This window comes from Emydura macquarii, unplaced genomic scaffold (assembly GCF_026122565.2).
Source record: "Emydura macquarii macquarii isolate MOO-44397 ecotype Brisbane River unplaced genomic scaffold, CSIRO-AGI_Emac_v2 contig_2117, whole genome shotgun sequence".
Classification (NCBI taxonomy): domain Eukaryota; kingdom Metazoa; phylum Chordata; order Testudines; family Chelidae; genus Emydura; species Emydura macquarii.
In genome coordinates this window covers 1-27,950 of record NW_027132254.1, presented here as the reverse complement: position 1 = coordinate 27,950, position 27,950 = coordinate 1, and the positions used below count along the sequence as shown (strand labels likewise).

The following is a 27,950-nucleotide window of genomic DNA, read 5'->3' as shown; positions in this document are numbered from 1 at the left end:
GTTGCTGGAATTAGCCTTGGTCACAGCAAGTACTATTCCCCTTCTTTGAACTCTTTGTTATTCAAAGTACTTTAGTTAGTTTTAAGTAGTCGTTAAGTGTTGTTAAGTGTAGTTAGATAAGAAGTCCCTCAGGGACGTAGAGCGGCCGGGCCACGCCCTGGTCTCCTGGATTGAAGCCATGAGCCTCCTGCAGGAAGGCTTTCCTGCTCAGCGACCCCCACGACCGGTGCCTTAAGTGCTTGGGGGAAGAGCATAGGAAAGACAAGTGTAAGATATGCAGGGCTTTTAAACCGGGGACTCAGGAGGACCAAGAGATCCTGTTAAAAGCCCTGCTCATGGAGGCAGCGCTCCGCCCGGTGTTTGAGCTGTCCCCCTCCACCTCGGCACCGAGCGTCACCTCAGTGCAGAGTGCACCCATGGCACAGGGCTCGACTCGGCACCACACAACATCCTCGGTGCTGAAGAAGAAGAGACAGAGCGCGGACACTCCCCTGCGCCATCGGTACAGGCAGGGTCAAGTGCGGAGATGCACCGGCCACGGCCTGGCAAGTCTTCTCCGGTGCCTGCATCTCCAAGCAGGGAGCCTCCCCCGACTCCTGGAAGTGGGAGAGCTCCCCTTCCGACGTCATCAACACCGGAGGCTTTTCAGGCGGCAAGAGCCTTGTTGGCCTTGCCTACACCATCTCCGCTCCTCCCTCTGCCGAGGGCGAAGGGGCCAGTGTCCCGGGGCATGCCCACGTTGGGTCCCCCTGAAGGGCGGTGGAGGTCCCCAGTACGTGGAGGAAGATCTCTCACCAGATGGCCACTGGGGGTAGAGCAAGGATGCTCCCCCAGCAATTGCTCCAAGTCAGCGTCATCAAGCTGGCCTGCTTTGACTCGGGATGCGGAATCTCCCTCTCAGCGCCAATGTCAGTCCCCGGCACAGGTCAAGAGGCGCTCAGACAGTGGGAGATGCGGTTAGTCAGAAGGAAGGAGAACAGGGCATGGTGAGAAGACAGTGCTGTCTTGTGTGCAGTGCTGTTGATTGATACGATCTAATGCAGCAGGATGTAAGTTAACTTGCCTTCCTGTCCAATTTCTTCAAGATAAGGAGGCTGCAAAGATCAGACTCCTCAGAGCTTGTCCTCTCCCGTTAGCGGCTGAGCCACCATGGGAACCCGCGGTGACACGTATCCATTGGGTGAGTGGAACGAAGGCCATGGGCTGAACTCAAGGGTGGGGGTAGGAGAATCCAGAGGGGTCTATGGGAATGTCTGCACTGGAGCTGGAAAGTGAGTGTTCCAGCTTGAGAAGACATAGCTCTCATCTAGCTACGTGCTACAACGAGAAGTGTTGCCGTGGTGGGGGGAGGGACTAGCTCCCCCTGTTTATGTACTTGTTCTCTTGGATGGGATCATAGTCCGGGCCGCGAGCCTCTCCTGTTACGTCCCTTACCACGGCCACGCTTCTATTTTTAGCATGCAAGGTCAATCAGAGCGAGAGCAGGTGTGACTCCTCGAGCTGGAATTTACACTGCTGAGTGTTGTACGTGGTGAGAGGTGGCAGTTGCACAAGGGGAATTTCCAGGTAGCTGGTTAAGCCAGTTTTATGTCGTGGCACAAAGCTGGAGTTCCTACATATTGCTACAATAATCCTAGTTATTAATGAAAGAATTGACTTAACTGGATTTACACCAGAATCACAGTGGGGTAAACAAGCAAAATTTGGTCCATAGACGGGGCCAGAACACCTTCTCCCCCCCCCCCCTTCCTCATTCTGGTGCTTGTTTCTGTGTATAACATTTAAAAAACACATCTTTATTTTTTATTTCTTTCAAGTATTTCTCCTCCTCGTCCTATTCCCCTCTCCACCACCAGGGAGCACCCAAACGTCGACGGGTAAGTTCCCTGGCTGGCAGAATGTAATGCTGTATGTGACCCGTTCGTGCCCATCACATGAGAGCCCCACACAGAATGTGTCTCTGCCATGAAACTGACGCAGGCTTGGCAGCTCTCAGTGGGATTACTGAGACTGTAATTGGGGGTGGGGAGTAATTGGATCTGGATCACTGGGAATAGCTGGAGTGTTTAGGTGGAGGTTAAATCTATTTCTGAAGTGTTGACCAGTGTATGCTGGGCTAATAGAATATATCACATTATCAATAGGTATGATTCACATTACATATATTAATACTGATGGGATGTGCTTAAAGCATGTAACATTGTATTGTATATACACTTCTAGCAGTTACATGGCCTACACTGGCCTGTTTTTCTATAATCTTGTTCACCTCTGCTAAGGATCCCATAACACCTTGCATTAGCTTAAGTAGCCAGGAAAACTGCCAGGATCAGAACATAGGGGGTTCTACCAAGGAACAGGCAGGGAGTTACTCTCACTGGAATGTCCAAAAGATAAAGACAATATACATGGGACAAGCCGAGCAGCTGCCGTCGCACTCTTGCTCCATGCATGTGTCCAGAACAAAGAGATAAGGGGCACAGTCTGATACAAGAGAAATAAGGTAGAAAGATGGTTGGTTAAGACTAACCTCAGAGGATGGCTACGGTACCTTTTTCCTTGTAAAGAGCTTTGGTATAAAAAGGACAGCTTTAGGGGTGTGACTTTGGAAGCAAGCCTTCTTCGTACAGTGAATTCAACACTGCTGCACGAGATGGGTTCCTGGAAACTGGAGCTGTATTGAACCTTTTCCCCTGTAATATCCTGTTACTGACTTTTAGCAATGAACCTGACTGGTGCTGGTTATCTGGTCTCTTGAATGTATTGCACAACCAACCAAAGTGCAGTCGAGCAGCTGGCTGTACGGTTTGTCAACAGAAGGGAAAACCCAGACTCTTCAGAACTGGGAAGTTTACGGGCCACATCCCAGCTTGAGTAAATCAGCAGAGCTCCATTGACGTTAAAGGAGTGATGCCAGCTTACACCCGCTGAAGATCTGGCCCCTCCGTGTGTGAGCTTTAGTCCCTCTACATCCATTTGTCCATTCAGTCTCCCTCACCCCCTCTGCTTAAAGGTTCTACCTTGACCCTAGACACACCGTCTTCTAACCAGGATTCCTCCTTCTGCCGCGCCGCACTGAGCCATCTCCTCATGGTGTCACTAGGCCTCGCCCCCTACTCAAGGCTTGGCAGTGCAGACAGCCATAGCTGGAAACCAGCAGGCTGGCCCAGAGGGTGGCACTGAGATGTGATGCCACAACTCTGCATGTGCGGGGAGCTCGGGGCTGGGACAGCAGGAGGCTGTGAATGGAGATTGAGGGGCACTGCTGTGGCGGTGGTTGCGGGGGAATCGCAGGGCTAGAGGAGCAGGGGGTCTGGGTCAGGACTGAGCAGAGCTGTGGAAATGAGGAAGCCCAGGATGGGAATGTGGGTGAGGACACAGCTGTCCTGGACAGCAACACGCAGCCCCTGCCTGCATTACACCTGACTGGAGCAGGGTAGGTGTGTGCAGGAGAGAGGAGAAGGTGCCCTGTGTAGCCCTCAGCTTCCCTTCCCAGCTCCAGTTCAGATCAGAGGAATGTTTGTTTTTATTAGGAAAAAAACTGGGGGGGAGGGAGATGAAATAATTTTTTAAAAGAGAAATTCCCATTTTCTGGTTCAAAGCGACTTTTGAGATTGAAACTGAGGCTAAGGAGAGTGACCGCAACCGCCGCGGAGAAGAGAAAAATTGGGTGAAATTGAAAATGTTTCATGTGAACCGAGGCCAGGCCCTGGTGGCTCGTCCCGTTTGCACTACCCGGGGAGTCCAGGCCTCCTGTGCAGTTGGAGAATCTTGCTGCCAGGCGGTGGATGGCGGCAGAGCTGTTTGCCAGGCGCCCAGGGATAAGAATCAGCCAATGGGGCGTGTGAAAGGAGTCGGTCCCATTGTGTGTGTTTGGGGGGAGCCGCTCTGGGCTGGTTGACCCTGTCCGGCTGTTCTCGCCCCTCCAGGTACCTCTGAGAGCTGCAGCAACCACCTGTCACACCTGCCAAACGCCAAGTGTGTGAACAGCACCCACTCCACCTGCCGGGACGGATACCAGCCGAGTGGGAATCCAATCTTCAGCGATCCAACAGCCAGCTGTGACGGTAACGGGGCTCCTGCCTTGATCTTGGGGGGCTGGGCCAGAGCAGCCAACTCTACAGCCTGTTGGGCGGGGTTCAGCCCATCTGGGGAACAGGGGGCACCAGCACTGGTCAGGGCTGCCCTCCTGGGGAATTCAACCAGGGGATTCCAGAGCTAGGAGCAGGAGCTGCTGCGGCTGGGGCTAAAGAGCCAGGAGTCCTGGGCTCTGTGGATTGGGCACAGTTTGTGGGGGGGCCTATCATATGGACCAGTCTGAACCCCAGCCTGGCCCTTAATCAGCCCCGGTGGCAGAGGCCCCACAGATCCCTACCTAGAGGAATAGAAAGGGGCAGCCAGCTACACCTTCTGCCTCCCCCCATGTGCAGGGATCCATGGGGAGAGGAGGACAGAGGGGATTCAGCTTCTCTTCCTCCCTCCCCCAACACACAGGGAGCCTAGAGCTCCAAGGGGACATCCCCCCACCCTCCCCTCACATGGGGGATCTGGGTGCAGGTGGAGCCGACTCTTCCGTTCCCGGGGCTGGGCGCTCAAGGGCGGGGTCAGACATTCCTGCGACATAAATGGGGAACTGAGAATCGTGGCATTATTCACTCACCGCTCAGAGGCCCAGTCGCCTGGGTCCCGCTGCCCAACTCAGTGGACGTCACGTCCCCTCCTGTGTTGCAGATATTAATGAGTGTCTGGGGCCGAGCCGGGCAGACTGCGGAGCCAACACACACTGCACCAACACGCCTGGGAGTTACTATTGCCACTGCGTCGAAGGCTACGAGTCCAGCTCTGGGAAAGCCACGTTCAGGAGCGCGAGTGAGAACACCTGCCGTGGTGAGCTCTCCCCTGGCCCCCACCTGCTGAGATCTCCCTTCCCTCCACCTCACATGCTCAGCCCAGACCTTGCACTGCACCAGTTTTGGCCAAGGCACGAGGCCGTCACTGAGGCTGTGATGAGACGTGACCCTCGTCTGTTCCTGCAGAGCTGGGGGCCAGGCTCACCCCTCTCCTTGGCGCTTGGATGAGGAATAAACCCCCCAAGTTAGAAAGAGACCCACAGAGCAAACTCCTTGTGCTGCAGAGAAGCACTAGGGAAACGGAAGGGGACCATCACTGGCCCCAGCACACGGCATCCGGGCTGCTAGTGCCCCCCTGAGCCTGGGAAGGGGCCTTATGTGCAGGTCATGGGAATAGCTCAGTGCGCTCTGCCCCCCATGGGCCTGGGAGGCAGGGAATACCACAGTGCAGGGCACCCGAGCCACGCCCCTGATCTGCCTCCCATGAGCCCTGGGGGCAGAGAATAGCTGCAGCGCAGGGAGCCCTGGCCATGGCTCCTACATCAGGGTCTGGGAACAGGGTGGGGGCAGGGCCCCTAAAGCTGCTCCACACCAGCTGGGGCGGCCCCTCGTTCAGGGCAGGGAATTCTCAAGTGGCCGTTACGCTGCCAGAGCAGCCTAGTGCGGCCTGAGTGTTGCTGAGAATCAGGCCTTTGATTGTTAAATTCAACAGGATTCCAGTCGCCTGGGTCCTGTCACCCAGCTCAGTGCAGGAGGTGATACAGGGAACATCTCCATGCCAAGACTGGACAGAGTCTTCCCTCCTGTATTGCAGATATCGACGAGTGTCTGGAGCCGAGCCGGGCAGACTGCGGACCCCACTCACACTGCACCAACGTGGCTGGGAGTTACTATTGCAGCTGCATCAATGGATACGAGTCCAGCCCGGGGAAAGCCACGTTCAGGGGTGTGAGTGAGAACACCTGCCAGGGTGAGCTGTCCCTGGTCCCCCACTGTGCCCTGCTGAGACCCCCCCGCACCTCCGCGCTCATTCCAGGCCTGGTGCTGCACCAGACACTGCTCCCAGCTGTAGTAAAGGCGCCCGATCCAGGCACTGGGGCTGTGATCAGCCGTGACCCTCGACCACTCCCACAGCGCAAGGGGGCCAGGATCTCCCCTGCTCTGGGTGTTTGGATTGAGAATAAACCCCCAGGTTTGCAGGGATACACCAGGAGAGGGGAGGACCCTCGCTGGCCCCAGCACACAGCATCCGGGCAGCCAGTGCCCCCGCCCACCCTCCCTGAGCTTGGGAAGTGGCCCCAGGCACGGCTCCAGGAATTGGGCTGAAGCATTGTTGAATTCACCCCAGGTCTCCGAGTGTTTCAGCTCCCGCTGGGGCCAGGCAGCCGTGCTCACCCATGGCCTCTAGAGGATGCGGCTGCTAGTTTGGGGGACACTCCCACTCCCCAAGCTCCCCTGGGCAGCGCTGTACGGGGCACGTGCTGTGAGTGGCATTGCCAGCCCAGCCCCAGGCTTCCCTCAGACACCCTGGCTTCCAGCAGCATGGTGCAGGACACGGGTGTTGTCAGCTGTTGGCTGCGTGTCTGTCCTCTCTGTGCTGACCCGGCTCTGGCCAGTAGCCGGCCTGGCAGACCTCGATCGAACTGCCCAGACAGACACAGAGTCGGTTCAGTGGGGCAGGCGTTCAGCCAGGTGTGTTGCCGACTAAACAGGTACTAACCCCATAGACGCTGCAGGGACATTAATACCTGTGTGCCCGTGACAATGGACCAGCTCAGCGAGTGGCAGGACTTTCCACTGCCCCCTATGGCAGACAAAGGGTTAAGGCGAGATTCCCCGACATCTATAGACTGAGACAAACAATCTGGGGTAAACAACTCACGAAGCACCTTCCATGTGTCACGAGGTGTTTGTTACCTGCCCTGGTACCTTTCTCCCGACGCTTCAGCCAAAACATCCCTATTCACCGCCTGGCTTTGTACTTTCCTCCTGATGTTTCAGACCAAGCATCACTGCTCATCCCTTCTGTCAAACCATCCTATCGTGCCTGGCTGGGGTGTTCCTTGCGCTGCCCTGCGGGAATGTGTTGACATAGTCAGTGTGTTTTAGCAATGCCAGTACCACTGGTGCCGAGTTCACGTACCGGACGGGAACTTGCAGGCAAGCCTCTGCCTCTGGACAGGGCCTGACATTTGCTCAGAGCGTAACTTCTGCTGACTTTAGTTCAGGGCCCAGGCCTTGTACCAGGCCACGTGCTCTCTCTACTCCAGCTCCATGTCGCTCTCCCAGGGCAGTGCAGACAGGAGTTTGCCCAGGGCACAGACAGAGGGGTCTCTCTGTGCTGGCAGTCCAGTGGAATCGGAGACCTCTTTGGGCTGGTGAAGCTGGCCCATGCTCCATCATAAGTCCCCTGGCAGGGGATACCCAGGTGCTGGTGTCTTCTCCACCAGGGGATGCTAGAGGCTGGCAGCTGCTAAATCTCTCTCTGCTGGTCCCTGTTTGTGCTCACTGAGCCCCCCGCTTCAGCAAAGCACATGCTTAGATGCATCCCTGCACAGCTACACACTTCATTTGGCTTCAGTGAGTTTCCGGTGACGACGATCCCAAACATTCAAAGAAATCACAAGATTAGTTTAGAAAATCACGAGCTATAAAAAGACAAGAGAGCAAGGGGGCAGGGCATGGATTTCATTGACTCAGAAAGGTGGCAAATTCAAAGCAGATACAGGGAAATACTCTTCCAGCCGGTGCAGCATTAGCTCGTGGAATCACTGCTACCGATTGGCATGGAGGTTGTGAGTGAGTCGAGTTTTAAAGAGGGACTGGCCGCCTCTATGGGGAATGACAGTACAAGGGGCTGTGATAGTTAATGGACAATAATTCTGGGAGGGAGGAAAACATCCCATGTCAGGGCTTAAGCCAACCTCTGATTATTAGAGACCTTCCTGGGTAAAGATTATCCCATAGCTGCGGCTGGACAGTTACACCTTCCACTGTTGCAATTTTTGCAGTCAGGATACCTGGGTAGATAGTACTTGGGACTGACCAGCCTGGCAATGCCGATGTGTTCCCCTGTGATTGGAACATGATAGGGATTTCTGCCACATTCCCATCCCTTGGGAGACCAAGTTTCAAACATGGACTCCTCAATCTCCCCAAATCTTGGCCCCATTTGGCCCCATTGTGTGACTGGGGATTAACCCACAGATGCCACAGTGACTGTTCTCCCATCTGTTACGTTCATAGCACACACGTCCACAGTTGGAAATGAAGCATAAAATTCTCTCGCTGGCCGGCTGCAGCACAACACAAGGTTATTTTTTAACTCCAGAACCCTAACATCCAAGAACTCAAAACAGAGAGAAACGAAGTAGGCTGCTCACTGCGGCAGATGGGCATAACTCCCCCCTCTCCCCCACCTTTGCTCTAGGCTAGCTCTTTTGCAAAGAGACTGCTGAAAAACCAGATCACACCTTTCTGAACAGAGGCCCCCAGACTGCAAACAGGAGCAGGAAGGCTCCTTGCAGATGTAAAGTGAGAACTTGTGATACTAACACAATTTTCAATCCACCAAATTCTCAAGTGGCCGTTACGCTGCCAGAGCAGCCTGGCGTGGTCTGAGTGTTGCTGAGAATCAGGCCTTTGATTGTTAAATTCAGTTGAGTCGCCGTCGCCTGGGTCCCATCACCCAGCTCAGTGCAGGGGTAATATGGGGAACGTCTCCCTGCCAGGACTGGACAGAACATTTCCTCCTGTGTTGCAGATATTGACGAGTGTCTGGGGCCGAGCCGGGCACACTGCGGACCACACACAAACTGCACCAACATGCCTGGGAGTTACTATTGCAGCTGCATCGATGGCTACGAGTCCAGCTCTGGGAAAGCCACGTTCAGGAGTGCGAGTGAGAACACCTGCCGTGGTGAGTTCTCCTCTCACCCTCTGAGAATCCTCCTCCCCGCATGCAACTTACGTGCTCATTCCAGGCCTGGCGCTACACCTGGGCTTCAGCCCGCTTTGGCAAAGGCACGGGGCCACCACGGAGGCTGTGACGAGACATGACCCTCGACTGCGCCCGCAGTGCTGGGGGTCAGGCTCACCCCTTTCCCCGGTGCTTAGACGGTGGATAAACTGCATGGAGCAAACTCCTTCCACCCAGTGCATCATTAGCCCATGGAATCACTGCTACCAATTGGCAGCCAGGCTGTGAGTGAGTCGAGTTTGAAAGAGGGACTGGCCACCTCTATGGGGAACGACAATACCTGGGGCTGTGATAGTTAATGGACAATAATTCTGGGAGGGAGGTAAAATGTCCACCTCAGGATTTAAGCCGACCTCTGATTATTAGAGACCTTCCTGGGGGCAGATTATCACACGGCTGCGGCGGGACACTTACACCTTCCTCTGTAGCACCTGTCGCAGTCGGGATACTGGGATAGATGGGCCTTGGGACTGACCCAGGCTGGCAATGCCGGTGTGTTCCCCTGTGATTGGAACGTGATAGGGATTTCTGCCACATTTCCACCCCTTAGGAGACCAAGCTTCAAACATGGACTCCTAAATCTCCCCAAATCTTGGCCCCATTGAAGTCATTGGCCCCATTTTGGGACAGTGATTGACCCATAGATGACACAGTGACTGTTCTCCCATCTGTTATGTTCATAGCACACACGCACGCAGTTGGAAAAAAAGCATAAAATCCTCTGGCTGGCCGGCTGCAGCACAACACAAGGTTATTTCTTAACTCCAGAACCCAACAGTCAAGAACCCAAAACAGAGAGAGACAAAGCAGGCTGCTCCCTGCGGCAGATGGGCATAACTCCACCCTGCCCATTTGCTCTAGGCTAGCTCTTTTGCAGACAGACTGCTGAAAAACCAGATCACACACTTCTGTACAGAGGCCCCAGACTGCAAGCAGGAGCAGGAAGGCCCCTTGCAGATGTAAAGTGAGAGCTTGTGAGACTAACACAATTTTCAATACACCAAATTCCCAAGTGGCCGTTACGGTGCCATAGCAGCCTAGTGCGGCCTGAGTGTTTCTGAGATTCAGTCCTTTCATTTTTTAATTCAGTTGAGTCACCTGGGTTCCATCACCCAGCTCAGTGCAGGGGGTGATACGGGGAACGTCTCCCTGCCAGGACTGGATAGAGCGTCCCCTTCTGTGTTGCAGATATTGACGAGTGTCTGGGGCCGAGCCGGGTAGACTGTGGAAACTACACACACTGCACCAACACGCCTGGGAGGTACAATTGCAGCTGCATCGATGGATACGAGTCCAGCTCTGGGAAAGCCACGTTCAGGGGCTCGAGTGAGAACACCTGCCGTGGTGAGCTCTCCTCTGACCCCCACCCGCTGACACACCCCCTCCCCCCACACACTTCCAGGCCTGGCGCTGCACCGGGGCTTCTGCCAGCTTTGGCACGAGGCCACCACGTGACCCTCGCCTGCTCCCGCAGAGCTGGGGGCCGGGCTCACCTCAGTCCCCGGCGCTTAGACGGGGGATAAACCCCACGGAGCAAACTCCCTTAACCCGGTGCAACATTAGCCCGTGGAATCTCTGCTACTGATTGGCAGCCAGGCTGGGAGTGAGTCGAGTTTTAAAGAGGGACTGGCCATCTCTATGGGAACCGACAATACCTGGGGCTGTGATAGTTAATGGACAATAATTCTGGGAGGGAGGAAAACATCCCATGTCAGGGCTTAAGCCAACCTCTGATTATTAGAGACCTTCCTTGGGGGCAGATTATCCCACAGCTGCGGCGGGACAGTTACACCTTCCTCTGCAGCACCTGTCGCAGTCGGGATACCGGGGTACATGGACTGACCCAGCCTGGCAATGCCGGTGTGTTCCCCTGTGACTGGAAGTTGATAGCGATTTCAGCCACATTTCCACCCCTTGGGTTTCAAACATGGGCTCCTAAATCTCCCCAAATCTTGGACCCATTGAAGTCATTGGCCCCATTGTGGGACCAGGGAATGAGCCATGGATGCCACAGTGACTGTTCTCCCATCTGTTATGTTCATAGCACACACGCACACAGTTGGAAACGAAGCATAAAATCCTCTCACTGGCGGGCTGCAGCAGAACACAAGGTTATTTCTTTAGTCCAGAACCCTAACAGCCAAGAACCCAAAACAGAGAGAGACAAAGCAGGCTGCTCCCTGCAGCAGATGGGCATAATCCCCCCCTCTGCCTCCCGCCACTTTGTTCTAGGTTACCTCTTTTGCAGACAGACTGCTGAAAAACCAGATCACACGCTTCTGCACGGAGGCCCCCAGCCTGTAAACAGGAGCAGGAAGGCCCCTTGCAGATGTAAAGTGAGAGCTTGTGAGGCTAACACAGTTTTCAATACACCAAATTCTGAAATGGCCGTTACGCTGCCAGAGCAGCCTAGTGTGGCCTGAGTGTTGCTGAGAGTCAGGCCTTTGATTGTTAAATTCGGTGGGACAGTCCTGTGGAAACCAGGGTTTTCTCAGGGGTTTCATTAGAACCAGCCAGCGGGGGTGAATTGAAGGAGTATTGGGCCCATTGGACTAGATTCTGGGCTTGGTTATACTGGTGTAAAATCCAGAGCAGCCTTAAATACTCTAATAGTTTCTCCAGATTTATCCCAGTGGGAGAGCAGAATCAGAACCCACCAGGAGGGGATCCAGGCCTGTGGCCACTCCGGCATTGCCTGCTCTCCCAGGGGTAGGATACGGTGGTTTGGTCCCATGATAGGAGCTCTCTGGCTGCTGATGGCGCTGATCGTCCAGCTTCTTGCCACCCCCCTGCATCCACCACCTCCACCTTCTGGTTAATTAATTCCATGCCCTTCGCCCAGCCCCGCAAACAGTTCTGCCCCCTGCAGCAGCCCCCACATCTGCCCCTGACCCCCCAGCACACCTCAGGTCCTCCTGCAGCAAGAGGGGTTCTTCACCCCTGTCTCCTGGGAGAGGGGCTGCCCCAGGGTCTCTTTATCCCCCCCTTCCAGGCCTGCTGTTGAAGGGAGGAGGAGGAGAGAGCAGATTGTCCTGTTTCTAACAGGAGGGGTGGGAGAAGAGAGCAGAGATGCTGTGAGTTGCTGGGCTCTCTCTGTCCCCTTCCCTGTCTAAAAACTCTCCGCTCCTAAGGAATGACAAAGGGTCTCAGCCCCACCTTGTTTCGGGTGTCAGTGGGGCCCTGAGTGAGCCTCAGTGGACCCCCTTTGTTTCCCTCTAATGTTTGGTCCATCGGGAAGATAACTTTCTACTGCTGCCTGGCAATGGAATTGCTCCTTTAACGTACACCTCACTGTGGTGCTGAAAGTCCCAGGTTCAAAACCCTGCTGATGACAACTCTGTGGTGAGGGATTCAAAACAGCTGCTCAGTGGGGCCTCTCTGATTTCCCCTCCCAGATATTAATGAATGTTCCAGATCCTCTGACATCTGCGGCCCAGGAGCCCTGTGCAGCAACACCGGCGGGAGTTTCCAGTGTAGGTGCCCAGCCGGCCTAATCCCTTCCACCGGAGTCGGGAGCTGGGTACTGAACCAAACCACGTGTAAAGGTGAGTTCTCCCCCCCGCGGGCAGAGGTACCCAGCAGGTCTCTCTGCAGAGTCCATGGAAACCAGGAAGTCTAGGAGGCAGGCAGGGGGCAGGGATAATTAGTTCTCTCTCTGAGTGATTGCTCATATCCATTCCATTATAGGTGTGTGCGCGCCCCGTGCACAGATTCCCGGAACTTTTTTCCCTTAGCTAGCTCTGTAGGGTCGGCTCAGGTGCCCCCTGCAGTGCCGCGCTCATGCTGCGGTACATAGGGCGCTGCCGACCCTGCGGCCCCTCAGTCCCTTCTTTCCGCCTGTGACGGTTGCTGGAACGTCTGCCTCTTGCATACCGCAAGTAGCCTCCCTTAGCTCTATAGCTTTGTTATTCAAGTTCTTGTTCATTGTTTTTCTTAGTGATTAGTAAGTAGTTAAGTTGTAGAGATCGTGCCCTTAGGGGCTAGAGCTGAGCCACGCCTGGCTCCACCAGCTTTAAAGCCTGCACCGCGTGTGCAAAATCCTTCCCTGTGAGTGACCCTCACGACCGTTGCCTCCGATGCCTCGGGGAGCAACATAGAAAAGAGAAATGTAGGATCTGTAGGTCCTTCGAGCCACGGACCCAGAAGGAGAGGGACGCAAGATTGAAGGCGATCCTTATGGAGTCCACGCTCCGCCCGGACTCCGAGCCGTCACGTTCTCCAGTGGCACCGAGTGTCTCGTCGGTGCGGAGCGCTCCACCGACACCGGCACCAGCACCGCTGTCAGCACCGAAGAAGAAGCGGCGGGAGGCCGCACACATGGACTCCCCTCTGCTGCCGGGAAAGCAGGGGGTAAAACAGGAGATGCCCCAGCCACGTGCCATGGAGGTTACTCCGGCACCAGCATCTCCTCGCAGAGAGCCTCCCCCAGCTCCTGGGGGTGGGGGAGCGCCTCTGCAAAGGCCGTCAACACCGGAGGCTTTCGCTGTGGCACGCGCCCTCATGGGCCTGCCTATGCCTCCGTCCCCCCCTTGGCCGAGGGTTCTGGGACCGGTGTCTCGGGGTAAACCCGCGTTGGGTTTCCCCGGTGGGTGGAAGAGACGGGAGTCGAGGTCTCCCCCCAGACGGTCAAGGAGGGTCGAGAGTGCAGGCTCCCCTCCTAGCTCTGACTCCAGGTCGTTGAGCTCCCCGGCACCGCAGCACTGAGGGCGGTCGAGGGACAAACACTCGAGGCGAAGGCGTTACAGTTCTGCCTTGAGCGGGGACCTTAGCTTGGGCTCCGGTACCCCGGTGCAGAGCCCAGCTCGACATCGAATTGCAACGCTGCCTGCCTCAGCACCGTGCATCCCAGCACCGAGCGCCTCGGCACCACCTGCCTCGACACCGTGCATCCCGGCTCCACCTGCCTCGGCTCCACCTGCCTCGACACCGTGCATCCCGGCTCCACCTGCCTCAGCACCGCGTGACACGTCGCGCTCCAGATCAGCGTCGCGACGAAACAGGTGTCACCGCTCCCGCTCTAGATCTGGGAAGTGTCGTCATAAGTCTTCCAGACGGAGGGGTCTTTCCAGCTACAGCTCCTCCAGTAGCTCCTCTCCTCATCGGCACTGCAGACGCCGGCACCGGAGGTCATCATCGTCCCGGAGCCGTTCCCCTTCCAGGGCCCATAAGCACTGGTCAAGCGGCTCAGGATCCAAGGGGGGGGTGCCTGGAAATGACCCAGCAGGTCCCTATGCCTGCACCTACATGGCTTCAAGGCCCCTGGCAATGGCCATATTGGGGGCCCTGGGGTACACAGATGGGTCAAGGGACCACCACGGTTCACTCCTCGGTGGCCCAACCAGTGCCCCCACCAACCTGTACACAGGAGGGCCACCCCTCGGAGGAGGAGTCTGACCCTGAGGAAGGACCTTCTACAGGGGCCCTTCCTCAATCCTCCTCCTCCTCTCCGGATGAGGCAGCGGCCAGGGACCATAAGGCCCCCTCTTTGACTTCCGGGCCCATCAGGACCAATCTCGGTCTGGAAATTAAAGAACTGTCGGAGGAGGAGGACCCCCTCTTTGGGGTTTCTGAGACAGCAGGCCCATCACGACTGGCCCTTCCCACTCATGAGAGGATGATGAAGATAGCCAAGACCCTCTGGCAAACCCCCTCCTCAGTGGCCCCTACTTCGAAAGGCGCTGAGCGCAAATACTATGTACCTAAGGAGGGGTTTGAGTTCCTTTATACGCACCCCGCCCCAGGTTCGCTCGTAGTGGATGCAGTGAGCCAGCGGGATCGCCAGGAGAGCCACGGCAACACCCCGAAGGACAAGGACAGCAAAAAGCTGGACCTTTTCGGGCGTAAAATGTATTCTACTGCAGCCCTACAGCTGAGGGTCGTAAACCATCAAGCCCTCCTGGGGAAGTACAATTTGAACCTCTAGTCCTCTCTGAAGAGGTTCTCCTCGGGTTGCCCCCGGACCAGGCCGCAGACTTCGCCACGGTATCGCAGGAGGGGGTGGCGGTGGCTAAGGCAGCACGTCAGTCGGCTAGTGATGCAGCGGATGCTGCTAGCAGGGCGATCGCTTCGGCCATCGTCATGCGCCGCTGCTCTTGGCTACAAGCTTCCGGCCTGTCCCAGGAGGTCCAACAGTCTATACAGGACCTCCCCTTTGATTACACTGGTCTCTTCTCCGAGAGGACGGACGAAAAGCTCCACGCCCTAAAGGACTCATGAGCCACCCTGAGGTCCCTAGGGCTATACACCTCCCAGGCCTCGAGGTGCCAGGCCCACCCTCAGGCCCAGAGGCAACCGCAGCCTCCACCAAGGCTGCCTCCCAGACCCGCTCAGCCCAGGAGGGGTCGGGATCAGTACCGGGCGCCCAGTCGCCGTGACCGTCAAGGGCCCTCCATGGGGCCTCAGCAAGGCCCAAGCAAGGGCAATACTGCCAATAAAAGATTTTGACGGGGTGCACGAGGGTGGTACTCCTCCGTCCCCACTGGATCGCTCCAAGTTATTTATCCACAGGCTTCAACCTTACTACGCCGAATGGGAAGCCATTACCATGGACCAATGGGTCCTTGGCATAGTCCTCAGGGGCTATGCCTTACAACTTACGGCCTTCCCCCCAACTCTTCCCCCACCCAGTCCCTCTTCAGGGACCCCTCTCATGACCAACTCCTCATACAGAAGGTCAACTCCCTCCTCACGCTCGGTGCGGTAGAGGAGGTTCCTTCACAGGAACGAGGAACGGATTTCTACTCACAGTATTTCCTAATCCCCAAGGCCAAGGGGGGCCTGAGGCCTATTCTGGACCTCAGACCTCTGAACAAGTTTGTCAGGCGCACCAGGTTTCATATGGTTTCCCTAGCTTCCATTATTCCTGCCCTAGATCCAGGGGACTGGTATGCTGCCCTCAACCTGAAGGACGCGTATTTTCATATCACTATCCTTCCAGGTCACTGAAAGTTCTTAAGGTTTATGGTAGCTGGAAGCCACTACCAGTTTGTGGCCCTGCCCTTTGGCCTTTCGTCCGCGCCAAGGGTGTTTACAAAATGCATGGCAGTGGTAGCCGCCCACCTGCGCTGCAGAGGGGTCCAGATATTCCCTTACCTGGACGACTGGCTGATGCGGGGCAAGTCCAGGGCCCATGTGAGGAACAGCCTGGCTCTTACCTGCGCCACATGCACCAGACTGGGGCTGCTCATAAATGAACAGAAGTCCACTCTCACCCCGGTGCGGCGCATAGAGTTCATAGGGGCCACATTGGATGCCACCCCTTCGAGCCCAAGGCCACATGCCACATGCCCGCTGCTCGTCCTCTCTTGGAAGGTAGCCTTCCTGGTGGCCATTACATCGGCTAGGAGGGTCTCCGAGGTAAGAGCTTTGACCTCGGAGCCCCCCTACATGGTCTTCTATAAAGATAAGGTCCGACTGAGACCCCACCCAGCATTCCTGCCTAAGGTGATGTCTCAGTTTCATTATAACCAGGATATCTTCCTCTCCGTGTTTTTTCCTAAACCGCACGGTTTGGAGGAGGAGTGGAGATGGCACTCCCTGGATGTCAGATGAGCCTTAGCCTTCTACATCAAGCGGACCAGTCCGTTCCGGAAGTCAACACAGTTGTTCGTGGCAGTGGTGGACCGGATGAAGGGCTCACCCGTCTCCATCCAGCGCATCTCCACCTGGATCACCACCTGCATCAGGACCTGTTACGAGCGGGTGAAGGTGCCGCTTCCAGGAACTGTGACAGCACACTCAACCAGAGCCCAGGCCTCATCGGCGGCCTTCTTGGAGAGGGTCCCCCTGCAGGACATCTGCAGAGCAGCGACCTGGTTGTTGGTGCACACCTTCACGTCCCAGTACGCCATCGTACAGCAGGCGAGAGAGGACGTGGGCAGGGCAGTACTGGCGAGACCAGCTCAATGCTGACTCCTACCCACCTCCAAGGTATGGCTATTTAATCACCTATAATGGAATGGATATGAGCAATCACTCGAAGAGAGAAAACAGGGTTACTTACCAGTAACTGTTGTTCTTCGAGATGTGTTGCTCATGTTCATTCCACACCCACCCTCCGTCCCTACTGTTGGAGTCGGCAGAAAGAAGGAACTGAGGGGCCGCAGGGTCGGCAGCGCCCTATCTACCACGGCATGAGCGCGGCACTCCAGGGGACGTCTGAGCCAACCCTACGGAGCTAGCTAAGGGAAAAAAGTTCCAGGAATCTGTGCACGGGGCGCGTACACACCTATAGTGGAATGGATATGAGCAACACATCTCGAAGAACAACAGTTACTGGTAAGTAACCCTGTTTTTCTCTCCCCACCCTCACACTCAGGGGCGCCCTCTAGTGCTAACGCACAGACTTGGGGCTGCCAATGCCTCTGTGTTTGTAGAAGGAATGCCAACAAATTCATCCGGCCATCTTACCACATGCTCAGACCAGCTGGAGGGGGCAGGTGCCCAGAGTCATGTGCGGGAAGCAGGGGACGGGAGCAGGAGGGCGGGGCAAAGCGCAGTGTAAATGGAGGGGACAGAGCCACGGAGTGAGATGGGCAGGAAGGGAGGAAGTTTTATTAAAGCAGCCGCTTGTTAAACTGTTGGCAGCGCAGCATGTAGACAGAGAGCAGCCAGCGGGGCTGGAGGACAAGGGGATTTTCCCTCAAGCAGGAGCCAGTTGATATGAAAATCTGCGGTGAAAGCGCTAATATCTGCTCCTCTCTTCCTGTTGCTCCAAGACCCCTGCTACAACAGCAGCGCTGAGCTGGAGAGAATCAAAGAGAGGCGCAGGAACTGCCCTCTGCAGGTACCTTTGAACCCATCCTTCATTTGGTGGGGATTTTTCCCCTGTGTTTTGTGCCACCAATATGGAAAGTCCCAGACAAAAACCTTTGTTATTGGTTTTTCGGTAGGGCCTACAAACCCCAGCCAAGATTAAGGCACTGCTGGGTTTGTTCCTTTCATAGCTGGGACCCGATCCTCCTCCTCCTCTTCCTCCTCCTAGGCTGGTCCCATCTACGTGCAATCAGCTGTTCAAGTCCTTGTCCCGTCTACTCTGTCTTGGAGCAGTTCCTCAGAAACTCTGCAGCTCATCAAATCCTTTTGTATGACATCCCCCCATCGAGTTGTGGGTTCCCTGATCCTTCTCTTACCTTCCGCTTCCAAGTTCAGCACTTTGTTCCCTGTTTATTCTTCTGACCTTCTTACACACCCGCACCTGTTCCGTTTCTCCGCATGAATCTCACTGCGGTAACAGCCCAGCGGGCGTGTCCTGGGCTGCGCAAGTCTGATACAGTCTTCAGGGATCTAGGGCCTGATCCTGAAAAGCTTCAGTCACACAATTAAGGGTGTCAGGATCAGGCCCCTGCACGTTCGCCCTGCAGTGCCTGCAGAACTCACCCTCTGCCCTGGTCTCTGCAGGGAGAGCTGAGCAGCAGCAGCAGCTTTTGCTCTTTCCTGAATTCGACCTTGGAGATTTTGACATCGACGTGTGGAGCCGGGAGTGCGGCATTATCTCTAGAGGTGAGAAGCTCCACACCCTGAATGTGCCCTGCTGGCTAGGGCCCCCCCCGTGTGCCCCGCAGCCCGGAGCCCTGCCTGCTGCTAAGCCGGTTTAGGAGTCTCACTGCGGGTGACAGATACTCTTCAGAAAATATCTGTGCCCTCCACTGGTGTGTGTGTGAGTGCGTATGTGTCCTCTAGTGGTGTGGGTGGGTGTGGGCACATTCAGATGCCCTCTGGTGGTGAGGGTTGTGTGCGTCCACACGCCCTGTAGTGGGTGGGTGGGTGGGTGGGTGTGTGTGTGTGTGTGTGTGTGTGTGAACACGCCCCCCTAGTGGTGTTGGTGGATATGGGCACACGCCCTCTATTGGGGTGTGCGCACGTGTCTTTGTCCACCCTCTAGTGTTCAGAACTGTTGTATTGTGCATCAGAAGCCCCATACTGCTAACAGTTAATGGGGATTCTCCTTCAGCTCATCAGCCAGGGACTGGGTCTTTCAGGCTGCAGGATCTGGGCTCTCTCCCCGCTCTGCCATACCTTTCTGACCTCGGCAGCCATGGGCTTGTGACAATGTTATGCCCTGGGAGGGAGGGATGGGAGAGCGGGGGACGAAGAAGGAATGACAAAGGGTTCCAGCCCCTCCTGGCTTTGTAAAGGGTTCCCATCTGAGAGCACTGCAGCCCCTGAGCTGGGAGAGGCTGTGACACCCGATGTCCCTAAGACACGTCGCTGTCCCCTGTGAACACATGGGACGTGGCGCCTGAGCCCCCGGACTCCTCGCTTCCAGGTGTTTCCTTTCCTCTCCTCAGGGAGAGATTCGCACTTTCAGCGCCATCATGAACAACACCTCTGTCTGGGACAGCATGAGTGAGGGGGAGGTGGCGTCGGCCGTGGACGTCCTACTGCAGAGCGTGGAGGAGGCCGCACTGGCCACTGCGCGCAGGTCTCCAGGGAGGATGACACAGAATGTGACAACAGAGTCTATGGGTGAGGGGAGGATGGGTGGCTCTCAGCGCTGCCTGCTGGCTGCCGGGAGATCCGGGGTTCTACACTGGGCCCCAAATGCACTGGAAGTTGGAGCCGAAATATCTGTGTGGCCGTGAGCCTGTGGTGAACACAGACACGGACCTGCCCTGACCCGGCCCAGGAAATAGAGCCCAGCCCTGCCCGTGCTCCCCGGAGCAACAGCAACTGCTTGAGAAGGGTTTAAATACAACACGTGGCAATCCAGCATAGGGGCTTTACGCCCCGCCGCCCCTGGGGGGTACTTCCCTTGCTGGGCACAGCATCCCCAGGGAGACACAGACAGAATGTGGGAAGGGGCACGGAGGGGTGGCCAATGGGACTCAGAAGGGGGAGCTCCAAACTTCCCCCTCCCCCAGTGGGGAAGAGCCCTGAAGCCCCGCCGCACCAAGTGGCGTGGGAGGGGCGTGGAGCTGGCCCAGCCGGGACGGATTCCCAGGAAAGTGGTTTCACAGTGAGGGGCTCTGTCGTTCCCCACCCCGCCCTGCAGCTGTCCAGACGCGGCTCATCACAGGGAACTGCAGCCAGGACAGCGAGGTTTTCAGGCTGAGCGCTCACAGGGAGACAATGGACGTCCACTGCAATACAGTCACTGGGGCAGCCACACAAGGTACCATCCTGGGGATGGAGACACCCAGGCCCAAACCACAGCACAGAGCCATTCCCAGGCACCGACCCCCAGACCGGGTTTCCCCATTCCTCCCTCCCCAGGGATCTGCAAGCTGGGACCCTCACCTCTGTCTCTAGCACCAGAGTGCTCCTTCTCAGGCTGTGGGGCTGTGAGCTGTGCAGACCCCTTCGTTCCCGGCTGCCCTACAGCTTGAGCTCCAAGCGGTGAGAGGCTGCGGGGTCCGAGGGGAGGCAGCTGATGCAAGGGTCTCTGGTAGGACATGGGCCCAGAGAATGGAAAGAGCAGGGACCCCCGAATGGGATGAGAGGGGACCAGGTAACATGTACCCTCAGCTGCCACATTCAGGCTGGTGGCCCCTAATCCTCCAGCACCAGGGGAAGCTCGTCCCTGGCCAGCCCCTCTGCCTGGTCTCGCTGAGAAAAATGATATCATCATCTCTGCTTCCTGCAGCCAAAAGCTTCCAGCCAGACGTGTTCCTGGGGGCTCCGAGAGAGAAGGTAGCATGGTCCAGTGGCGAAATCTTATGAGTTGTGGCCAGGACTCCTGGGTTCCATTCCTAGCTCTGCCACGGGCTCGCTGGGATTCCTGGTTGCTGGGCACCTGGCTGGCTCATTCTTTGCCATAGCGTCTCCATCTCCTCTCCCAGCAGGTCTGACGGCTGCTGTTGCTTTTATTTCTTACTCCACACTGGGCTCCATCATCAACAGGAGACTTCTCAGCCAGGGAAATCCACCAGCTGGTGGGACGCTGGGGAATAGTCACCTCAACTCCAGGGTGGTGAGTGGGGCCGTCGGAGGCAGGAGACCCATTCACCTCTCCAGACCTGCAAACTTCACCCTGTACCACAGCCAGGTCTGTTACTGCGTGTATAGACACGTGCTAACCCAAACAGCGCTCTGTGCTCCCATGGGGATGAGGATGATTCTGTTGTGTTTCCAGGACATACAAGCGAAGGAAGAGTCTCTCTGCGTCTACTGGAAATTCGTGGGCGGGGAAGGCACCTGGTCTCGGGACGGCTGCACCGTTCTGCACGCGAACAGCACTCACACCACCTGCAGCTGCAACCATCTCTCCAGCTTCGCCCTCCTTATGGCTCCCACCGCAGTGACGGTATCTCGGTGTTAGACTCGGATCGCAGGGCGGGACTCTCAGCGCCAGCCGCACTCTGCCATTGCTTGGGCAAAACTGTCACTGCAGTGACTGGAGGCTTTGCCGGGAAAAGGCTGAGTAGGGTGGTGGTGATTCTCCCTTTGCTGTGTTACAGGAGAGTTACACACTGACCGTCGTCACCTACGTGGCACTGACCCTCTCCCTGCTCTGCCTCCTCTTCGCCATCCTCACCTTCCTGCTGTGCCGCTCCATCCGCAACGTCAGCACCTCCATCCACCTGCAGCTCTGCCTCTGCCTCTTCCTGGCCGACCTGCTCTTCCTCACCGCAGTGACCCGCACCAGCAGTCGGGTACGGCCTGCTCTGCTCCCAGGGCCCGATTCTCACCTGCTCTGTTCCTCCGCTTGCAGCGGGGCAGGGGTGTGTGGCTTGAACCCCTTTGTGCTCCCTGGATTCTGGGCTGGGCTGGACCTGGGGCAGATTCCCAGGAACCTGCTGTCTCTGGGTCAGGCAGTCTTATAACTGGAGAGCTGTGTTAACCAGAATCCCGGTGTGACCCCCCCAGGCAGGTCTGTCCCATACTCAGCATTTCCCCTCCCAGCCACAGTGTCCCTGAGCTCTCTGTCTCCCCCAGCTGGTGTGTGCTGTCATTGCTGGCTTCCTGCACTACCTCTTCCTGGCCTGCTTCACCTGGATGTTCCTAGAGGGGCTGCATCTCTTCCTCACCGTCAGGAACCTGAAGGTCGTGAATTACACCAGCACTGGCAGGTTCAAGAAGAGATACATGTACCCGTTGGGCTACGGATTCCCCGCCCTGGTGGTGGCTATTTCTGCAGCCCTGAATCCTGAAGGCTATGGATCTCCCCAATAGTAAGTGCAGAGTCCATCCCGACGCGAAGCTGGGACGTGGCTTCCCTGCTGGGTCGCACGAGCTCACCCAGGTCTGTATTTAACCTAGATTTCCCTGCTCACCCTGCCTGGGAGATGAACATCCCTGCTGGGACCCTGCCCCCTCCCCAGTAGTCCTAAGGTGCCCCTAGCGCAGTGGGGCATTGGGCACCTGTCGTACACCTACAGTCCTCACCACACTGGTGATGAGCAAGAACAAGGCAGAAAGGTCCCAGGCTTTGCTTGTGGCACTGGAGGGTAGAAAAAATGCACCTTCTTACTGTGTGCAAATCCCTGCCAGTCCCTCTGTAAAGTGAGCACCTCCACTAACCTAGGGAGTCGTGTGTTCTAGGCTCCCCGGCAAGATCCTCAGTGGGTGTAAATCAGTGTAGCTCCACTTCCTTCAGTGTAGCAAGGCCGCTTTACATCAGCGGTGTGTCCGGCCTCATCGATACTACAAGCATCCACCTGAGAGGGTCAGTGGAGGGGCTGGCAGAAGAAGGGGTAACAGAAAGCAGGAGATGCGGCGGTAGATGGCGAGGGCTGACAAAGGGGAGCAGTCACATTCATGTCACCACGTTGTTGTTTGTGGGATAATGCCTTTCTTCTTCCTCCCTACCTGCAGCTGCTGGCTCAGCCAGGAGAAAGGCTTTCATTGGAGCTTCCTGGGTCCAGTCTGTGTCATAATCCTGGTGGGTATTTCCCAGAACCACAGGGCCCCGATCACGTCTCACCTCTGTGGCCCCACTGATTTCAGTGAAGCAGGAAAGAGAACGGGGCCCATGGAAACAGAAGGAATGACCCAGTTAGGTCCCACTGAGGCCATCTGCTTGGGCCAGTCCTGGGATTAGTCCCATGCTAAATCCAAGCCAGATCCTGCTCTCAGTGACACCAGTGTAAACCCAGAATAACTATTGACCCCACCGGAAACTGGAGTGGCTCCATATTTAATTCTGAGCACAATCTGGCCTCTGGGATCCCATTGATTCATCTCAGCCCTGGCTGTGCCATCACTTCTGTGCATGGGGAGGGACCGAGAGCTGCCACGGGAGATTACAGGGGAGGGGTGATTCCCTTGGATGATTCCCACCTGGACTCCCCACTGGTTCAGCAGTGTTCGGATCAGTCCCGTGGGATCGTTCTCTGCTTCAGCTGGGCTCCCCGGCCCCGGAAGGGACATTTTACAGGAAATATTTCCTGCTGTTTCCACAGATAAATACAACCTTCTTTGCCCTGATCCTGTGGATCCTGAGAAACAAACTCTCCACCCTCAATACGGATGTGTCCATCCTCAGAGACCACAGGTGAGAAGGCAATGAAACAATGGAGGAGGGTCAGATCCCTTGGTTCGGAAAGTCCTTGGCACAGGGAAGGTGTGGGGATTGCAGGAAGGAGGCAACGTATTTAGGATCCACGGGAACATGTTGGTCGCATGGGTTGGTCCAGCTTTGAGCAGGGGGTTGGACTAGATACCTCCTGAGGTGCCTTCCAACCTCCATCTTCTATCATTCTAAATTCCCATTGTGTTCACATTGACAATACCCCTGTCCCACACAGTAAAGCAGGGGCCGGTAGCTCTCTTCCACTCTGCCCAGACCTCCTGACGCAGTTCCTCTCCACAGGATAATTGTAACGAGATCTCTCCATGTGCCTTTATCCAGGTTATTGACCTTTAAAGCCATAGCCCAGCTCTTCATTCTGGGCTGCACGTGGATCCTTGGTCTCCTACAAGTCGGCCCAGCAGCCACAGTCATGGAGTATTTATTCACCATCATCAACAGCCTGCAGGGAGCCTTCATCTTTCTGGTGCACTGTCTCCTCAATCGCCAGGTAATGCCCATGGCCCTTCATCACCCACCCAGCGCCTTCACCGGCCTAGTGGTGGCCATGTCTGATTTCCTCAGGGTTAGTGACCTGGTGCAGTGACCGTGTCCCTGACTCTCTAGGTGAGAGAGGAGTACCGGGGATGGATCAAGAGAGTCCGAACATTCGGCACAGAATCTCAGATGTACGATGTATCCATGTCCACTCTCCGCACTGCCGACACCAAGACGGTAAGAGGTCCTCTGCTCTGTTCCAATACCAGCCTGTGAGACACTCATCTCTAGCTTGGTCTCATTATTGCTGTAAAGGTGCTTTGCCTCCCGAGTGACCCTGGATTTGTTATAAGGCAGCTGGGAACGTCATTGAGTGTGTCAGGGAGAGTCGGTCACTCTTGAGGGATGTCCTAGATGTCTTAGGCACCAGCACAGAATGCCTTTTCCTGGCACCTCCACGTTTCCTTCCCTTGGCTCTCCTGAGAACCCAGGGGTCACTCGCTGTAGACTGGACAGGTGTTGGCTTTTGCAGTGTAATGATCTGAACGTCCCCTGGGATTGAAACCTCGTCAGTGCGGACGAATTATCCCCTATGAGCAGTCAGCACCATGAAGAATTTCCCTTGGCTCCACTATTCTTACGGGTCAGAATTCAGCAGCTTTGTATGTCGCCTCCCAGAGAGAAGCCACCAGTCGGCACATCATGCTCTAGGGGAATCTATCGCCATGTTTCTGCTTTTTTTGCCAGACGTAACCCTTCTGCCAGGTGGAGTCAGCAGCAACCACCAGTTCAGTACCGCAGGGTTCCAGTATGAAACAGGACCGGCTGGAGCCCCCACCCAGTGATCTGGGAAAACGTATCACCACCCCGGGCACTGCTAAGAGCCAGAATTTCCCCTCTTGCAAGTACAGAGTCTGTGTGTAATAAAAGAGAACTTTTAATAAAAAGAGAAATGGAACTTGGCATTATTCTGGGAAAATACCACAACCATGACTCGAAAGTATGTGACCATGAGCAAACTCCCAGCCCAGAATCCATTGGCCGGTGTCCTTTGCCTCAGTTTTTCACCTTGCGCGGTGAAAGTCCAACAAATGCTCCTTTAATCTGCCTTTGCCCTCTCCATCCACTGCACCCACTCACAGCTGCTGTCCTTGGTCAGTGAAGGCCCAGAGGTACGTTCACATGAGTTCCCCTCCCACCAGAGGGGTGGGGAAGATGGCATTAGAAATGCCTCAGCTGCTGCTGCCACCATCTGAGCAACTTAGGTCTGGTCTACATGACTGACCTATATCTGTATGACTACGTCATTTGGCATGTGAAAAATCCACCTCCCTGAGTGACGTAGTTATACTGACCTATCACCCCATGTAGACAATGCCATATCAACAGGAAAGCTTCTCCCGTCGACACAGCTACCAGCTCTTGGGAAGGTGGATTGATTAAGCCAATGGGAGAAGCTCTCTCCTGTCAGTTTAGAGCATCTTTATTTAAGCACTACAGTGCTGATGCAGCATTTTAAGTGTAGACGTGCCCTGAGGTTCAACAGCTAGACCTGGTTATCAGCGATTTCAGTTCTAACGATCACTTAACAAAACAAAGGCTCTCATTTCAGTCGAATCAGCGGTGTCTTGAAACAGGGCGGAAGGAGAGAGTGAAATGGCAGCTAGGCTTGTTTTGGCAGAGCCCACATCACTGGGTACAAACACCTGTCTTCACGCAATCAGGATCACAACGTGCCACTACCCCTGAACTCGGTACTCAAGTGATTTGTCATCTGGCACTAGCCAAAACTGATCACTTTGGCAAAGCAATTCCCACTGCTGAATTCCTAGGCAGAGCAGGTGGGCTTTGCAAAAACAGCCTCTTCCTGAAGTCTTCCCCCACCTCCCAGGGTGACACACTGCACCCCAAAGCAGCACCCTGTGAACCCCATATTCATACTTTCAGTGTGGCTGTAATAGTTCATACTAAGCAGGCCAGATAAATATGTAATGAAAGGTCAGAATATCTTAAACCCATTGTGCTGTCCAAATATGTGTAGCGTCAGTGTGTATCAAGTTATGAGATTTTGCTGCATAGTTGTTAGAGAAATATGCTGTATGTTTGAGTCTCCTCTACCAGGGCAGTAGCCCCGCCCAGCAGAGTGTGAAATGACTAGTCTCCAGCAGGGATACAAAGGATTTACAATACAGTGACAGCAGCACAAGACTGTACAATGGAGATTGCTCAACTCTATGACTCAGTCACACGAGACGACACCAAGGGGGTGGGATGGAGCAATCTTGTGAGTCAGCAGAGCCCACCTGGATATGCCTGTACTCATGTCTACTAGGCGCATGGTCAAAAGATATAAAATAAGGGACAAGGGCTGCATGCCTTGGCCTTTCTCCTCCACACCTATGCTGGAAGCAATGAGAGCGCTGAGAGACAAAGACTTTGGCAGGAGACTAGTGCCTAGTTTCAGGGAGAAGCTTGTGCATTGAGAACTACAACATCCAGTGAGGTGAGAAAGATTGCTTTATCTAGAGCCCACCTGGTGTTATCAGGATTAAGATTTAGATCAGCGGTTCTCAACTTTTTTTTACAGAGTACCACTCGGGTCAGGTACAGTCAGGTCAAGTACCGCTTCACCTGACTGTGCCTGGCCCGAGTAGGACTCGGTAAAATGTCGGGGTTGCGTGGAGTGAACGATGCCATCCGCCGAAGCCCTGCCGCCCTTTCATGGTTTTCGGCGGCAGAGAGGATAGCACTTTCGGTGGCAAGGGGGTAATAGTCGGCGGCAGCGCGGTTACTCTGCAGCGGCAAATGGCGGGGAATCGGAGGCAAGTGGGGGGGCCATTCGGTGGCAGAAAGCTTCTTCGGCGGCAGCGGGGGGAAAGATTTGGTGGCGGCAGGGTTTCTCGGCGGCGGAAGGGGGGATTCGGCGGCGGAATCGGTTGAGAACCCCTGATTTAGATTGTGTGTTTATCTTTCTTTTCTTTGGTACCTGTCTCTTATGCTTACCACTTATGCTCACTTAAAATCCAGCTTTCTGTAGTTAATAAATGTGTTTTATATTTTAACCAACACAGTGCGTTTCAGCTGAAATGATTGGGAAATCTGAGCTAAGTTAACAAAAGCTTGTTTGTGTCCTCTCCACACTGAGGGAGGGACGGACTAGGTTATAAACATATACTGGTCAAGCTTCCGACCAGGGCAGGATGGTGCAACTTTGGGGTGCAAGGCAGGGAGCTGCGCTGAACTGGCAGGTGCCTTTCTTGTGAGATTCGTGAGCGTCTCGGGGAGGATTCACACAATCTAGCTGGGTGTGGGGACATCATGTGCTGCTGGGCTGAGTGATCACATCACCCGGAGGGGTTTGCTGCTGGTCACTAGCAAAGCTTTGTAATGGACAGCCCAGGCTGGAGAGTTTAGGGGGCACAGCGGGTCCTAGGTTGTACCCCAGGGGAACCCGTCACACCCAGCTCATCACTAGATGTCGGGGGTGGGGGAGGAGGTAGCTTACACAAGAGTGAAGAATGTGGAGGAAAAGTGGAGGCCTGTGTGTCTGAAACAGCTCCCTGCTCCGCTTCAGCCCCAGACACGGCCACCTCTGCATGGGAGAGGAAGCTGCTGGTTTATTTATTAAAAACTGCGGATTGCTGCTTCTGGTCAGGAATCCAGAGGGGGATCTTCCCTAGGTTATTACAAGGCCTGGTGGTTGAGGAGATACCAACAAGACCCTTGTGGGAGTGTATTATTCGTACCCTGACCTGATGGCTACCTAGTGGACACTTACAGCAGGCCTGGTGCTGGACACCGGGTCAAGTGAGGCTGCCTACAGGGAGCTGGAAGGTGGCCACTTTCACTCAGGCGCCTCACTGGCGGCGAGTTCCCGGGACTTGGCCGCCATCCACTAGATAGTAGAAAGTATTCAAGGTCGTAAACAAGATAGTTGTGTGAGCTAAGATGCTACCAGTAATATGTAAGCTGTTCCCGTGTGAAGTAGGTGAAATCATATAATAGCCAATCAGAAATTGTGTGACCATTGTATGCAAAGATGATAAAAGGGTATATAAGCTGGAGAACAAGATGGAATAAATGATTCTGCTTGCAATCATATTGGTTGTTGTGCTTTATCCGTCCCGCATCCTCTGCCATCAGCAGTGGAATCCTCCCTCGTCCTCTGCTATCA

At 55.4% G+C, this 27,950-nt stretch overlaps 1 protein-coding gene across 1 annotated transcript; it reads left to right on the top strand.

The window, feature by feature from the left end:
- Positions 1-416: 416 nt before the first annotated feature.
- Positions 417-24,948, top strand: LOC137160066 (adhesion G protein-coupled receptor E3-like; the record flags this gene model as incomplete). Its single annotated transcript, XM_067558523.1, has 19 exons — positions 417-502; positions 3,916-4,067; positions 4,732-4,887; positions 5,665-5,820; positions 8,614-8,769; positions 12,225-12,374; positions 17,547-17,614; positions 18,229-18,330; positions 19,119-19,296; positions 19,823-19,942; positions 20,610-20,815; positions 20,903-21,073; positions 21,228-21,422; positions 21,706-21,941; positions 22,585-22,651; positions 23,172-23,263; positions 23,621-23,789; positions 23,906-24,013; positions 24,919-24,948. Coding segments are annotated over exons 1-19 (2,598 nt in total), but the record flags the coding sequence as incomplete, so codon positions are not given.
- Between the last annotated feature and the right edge of the window lie 3,002 nt (positions 24,949-27,950).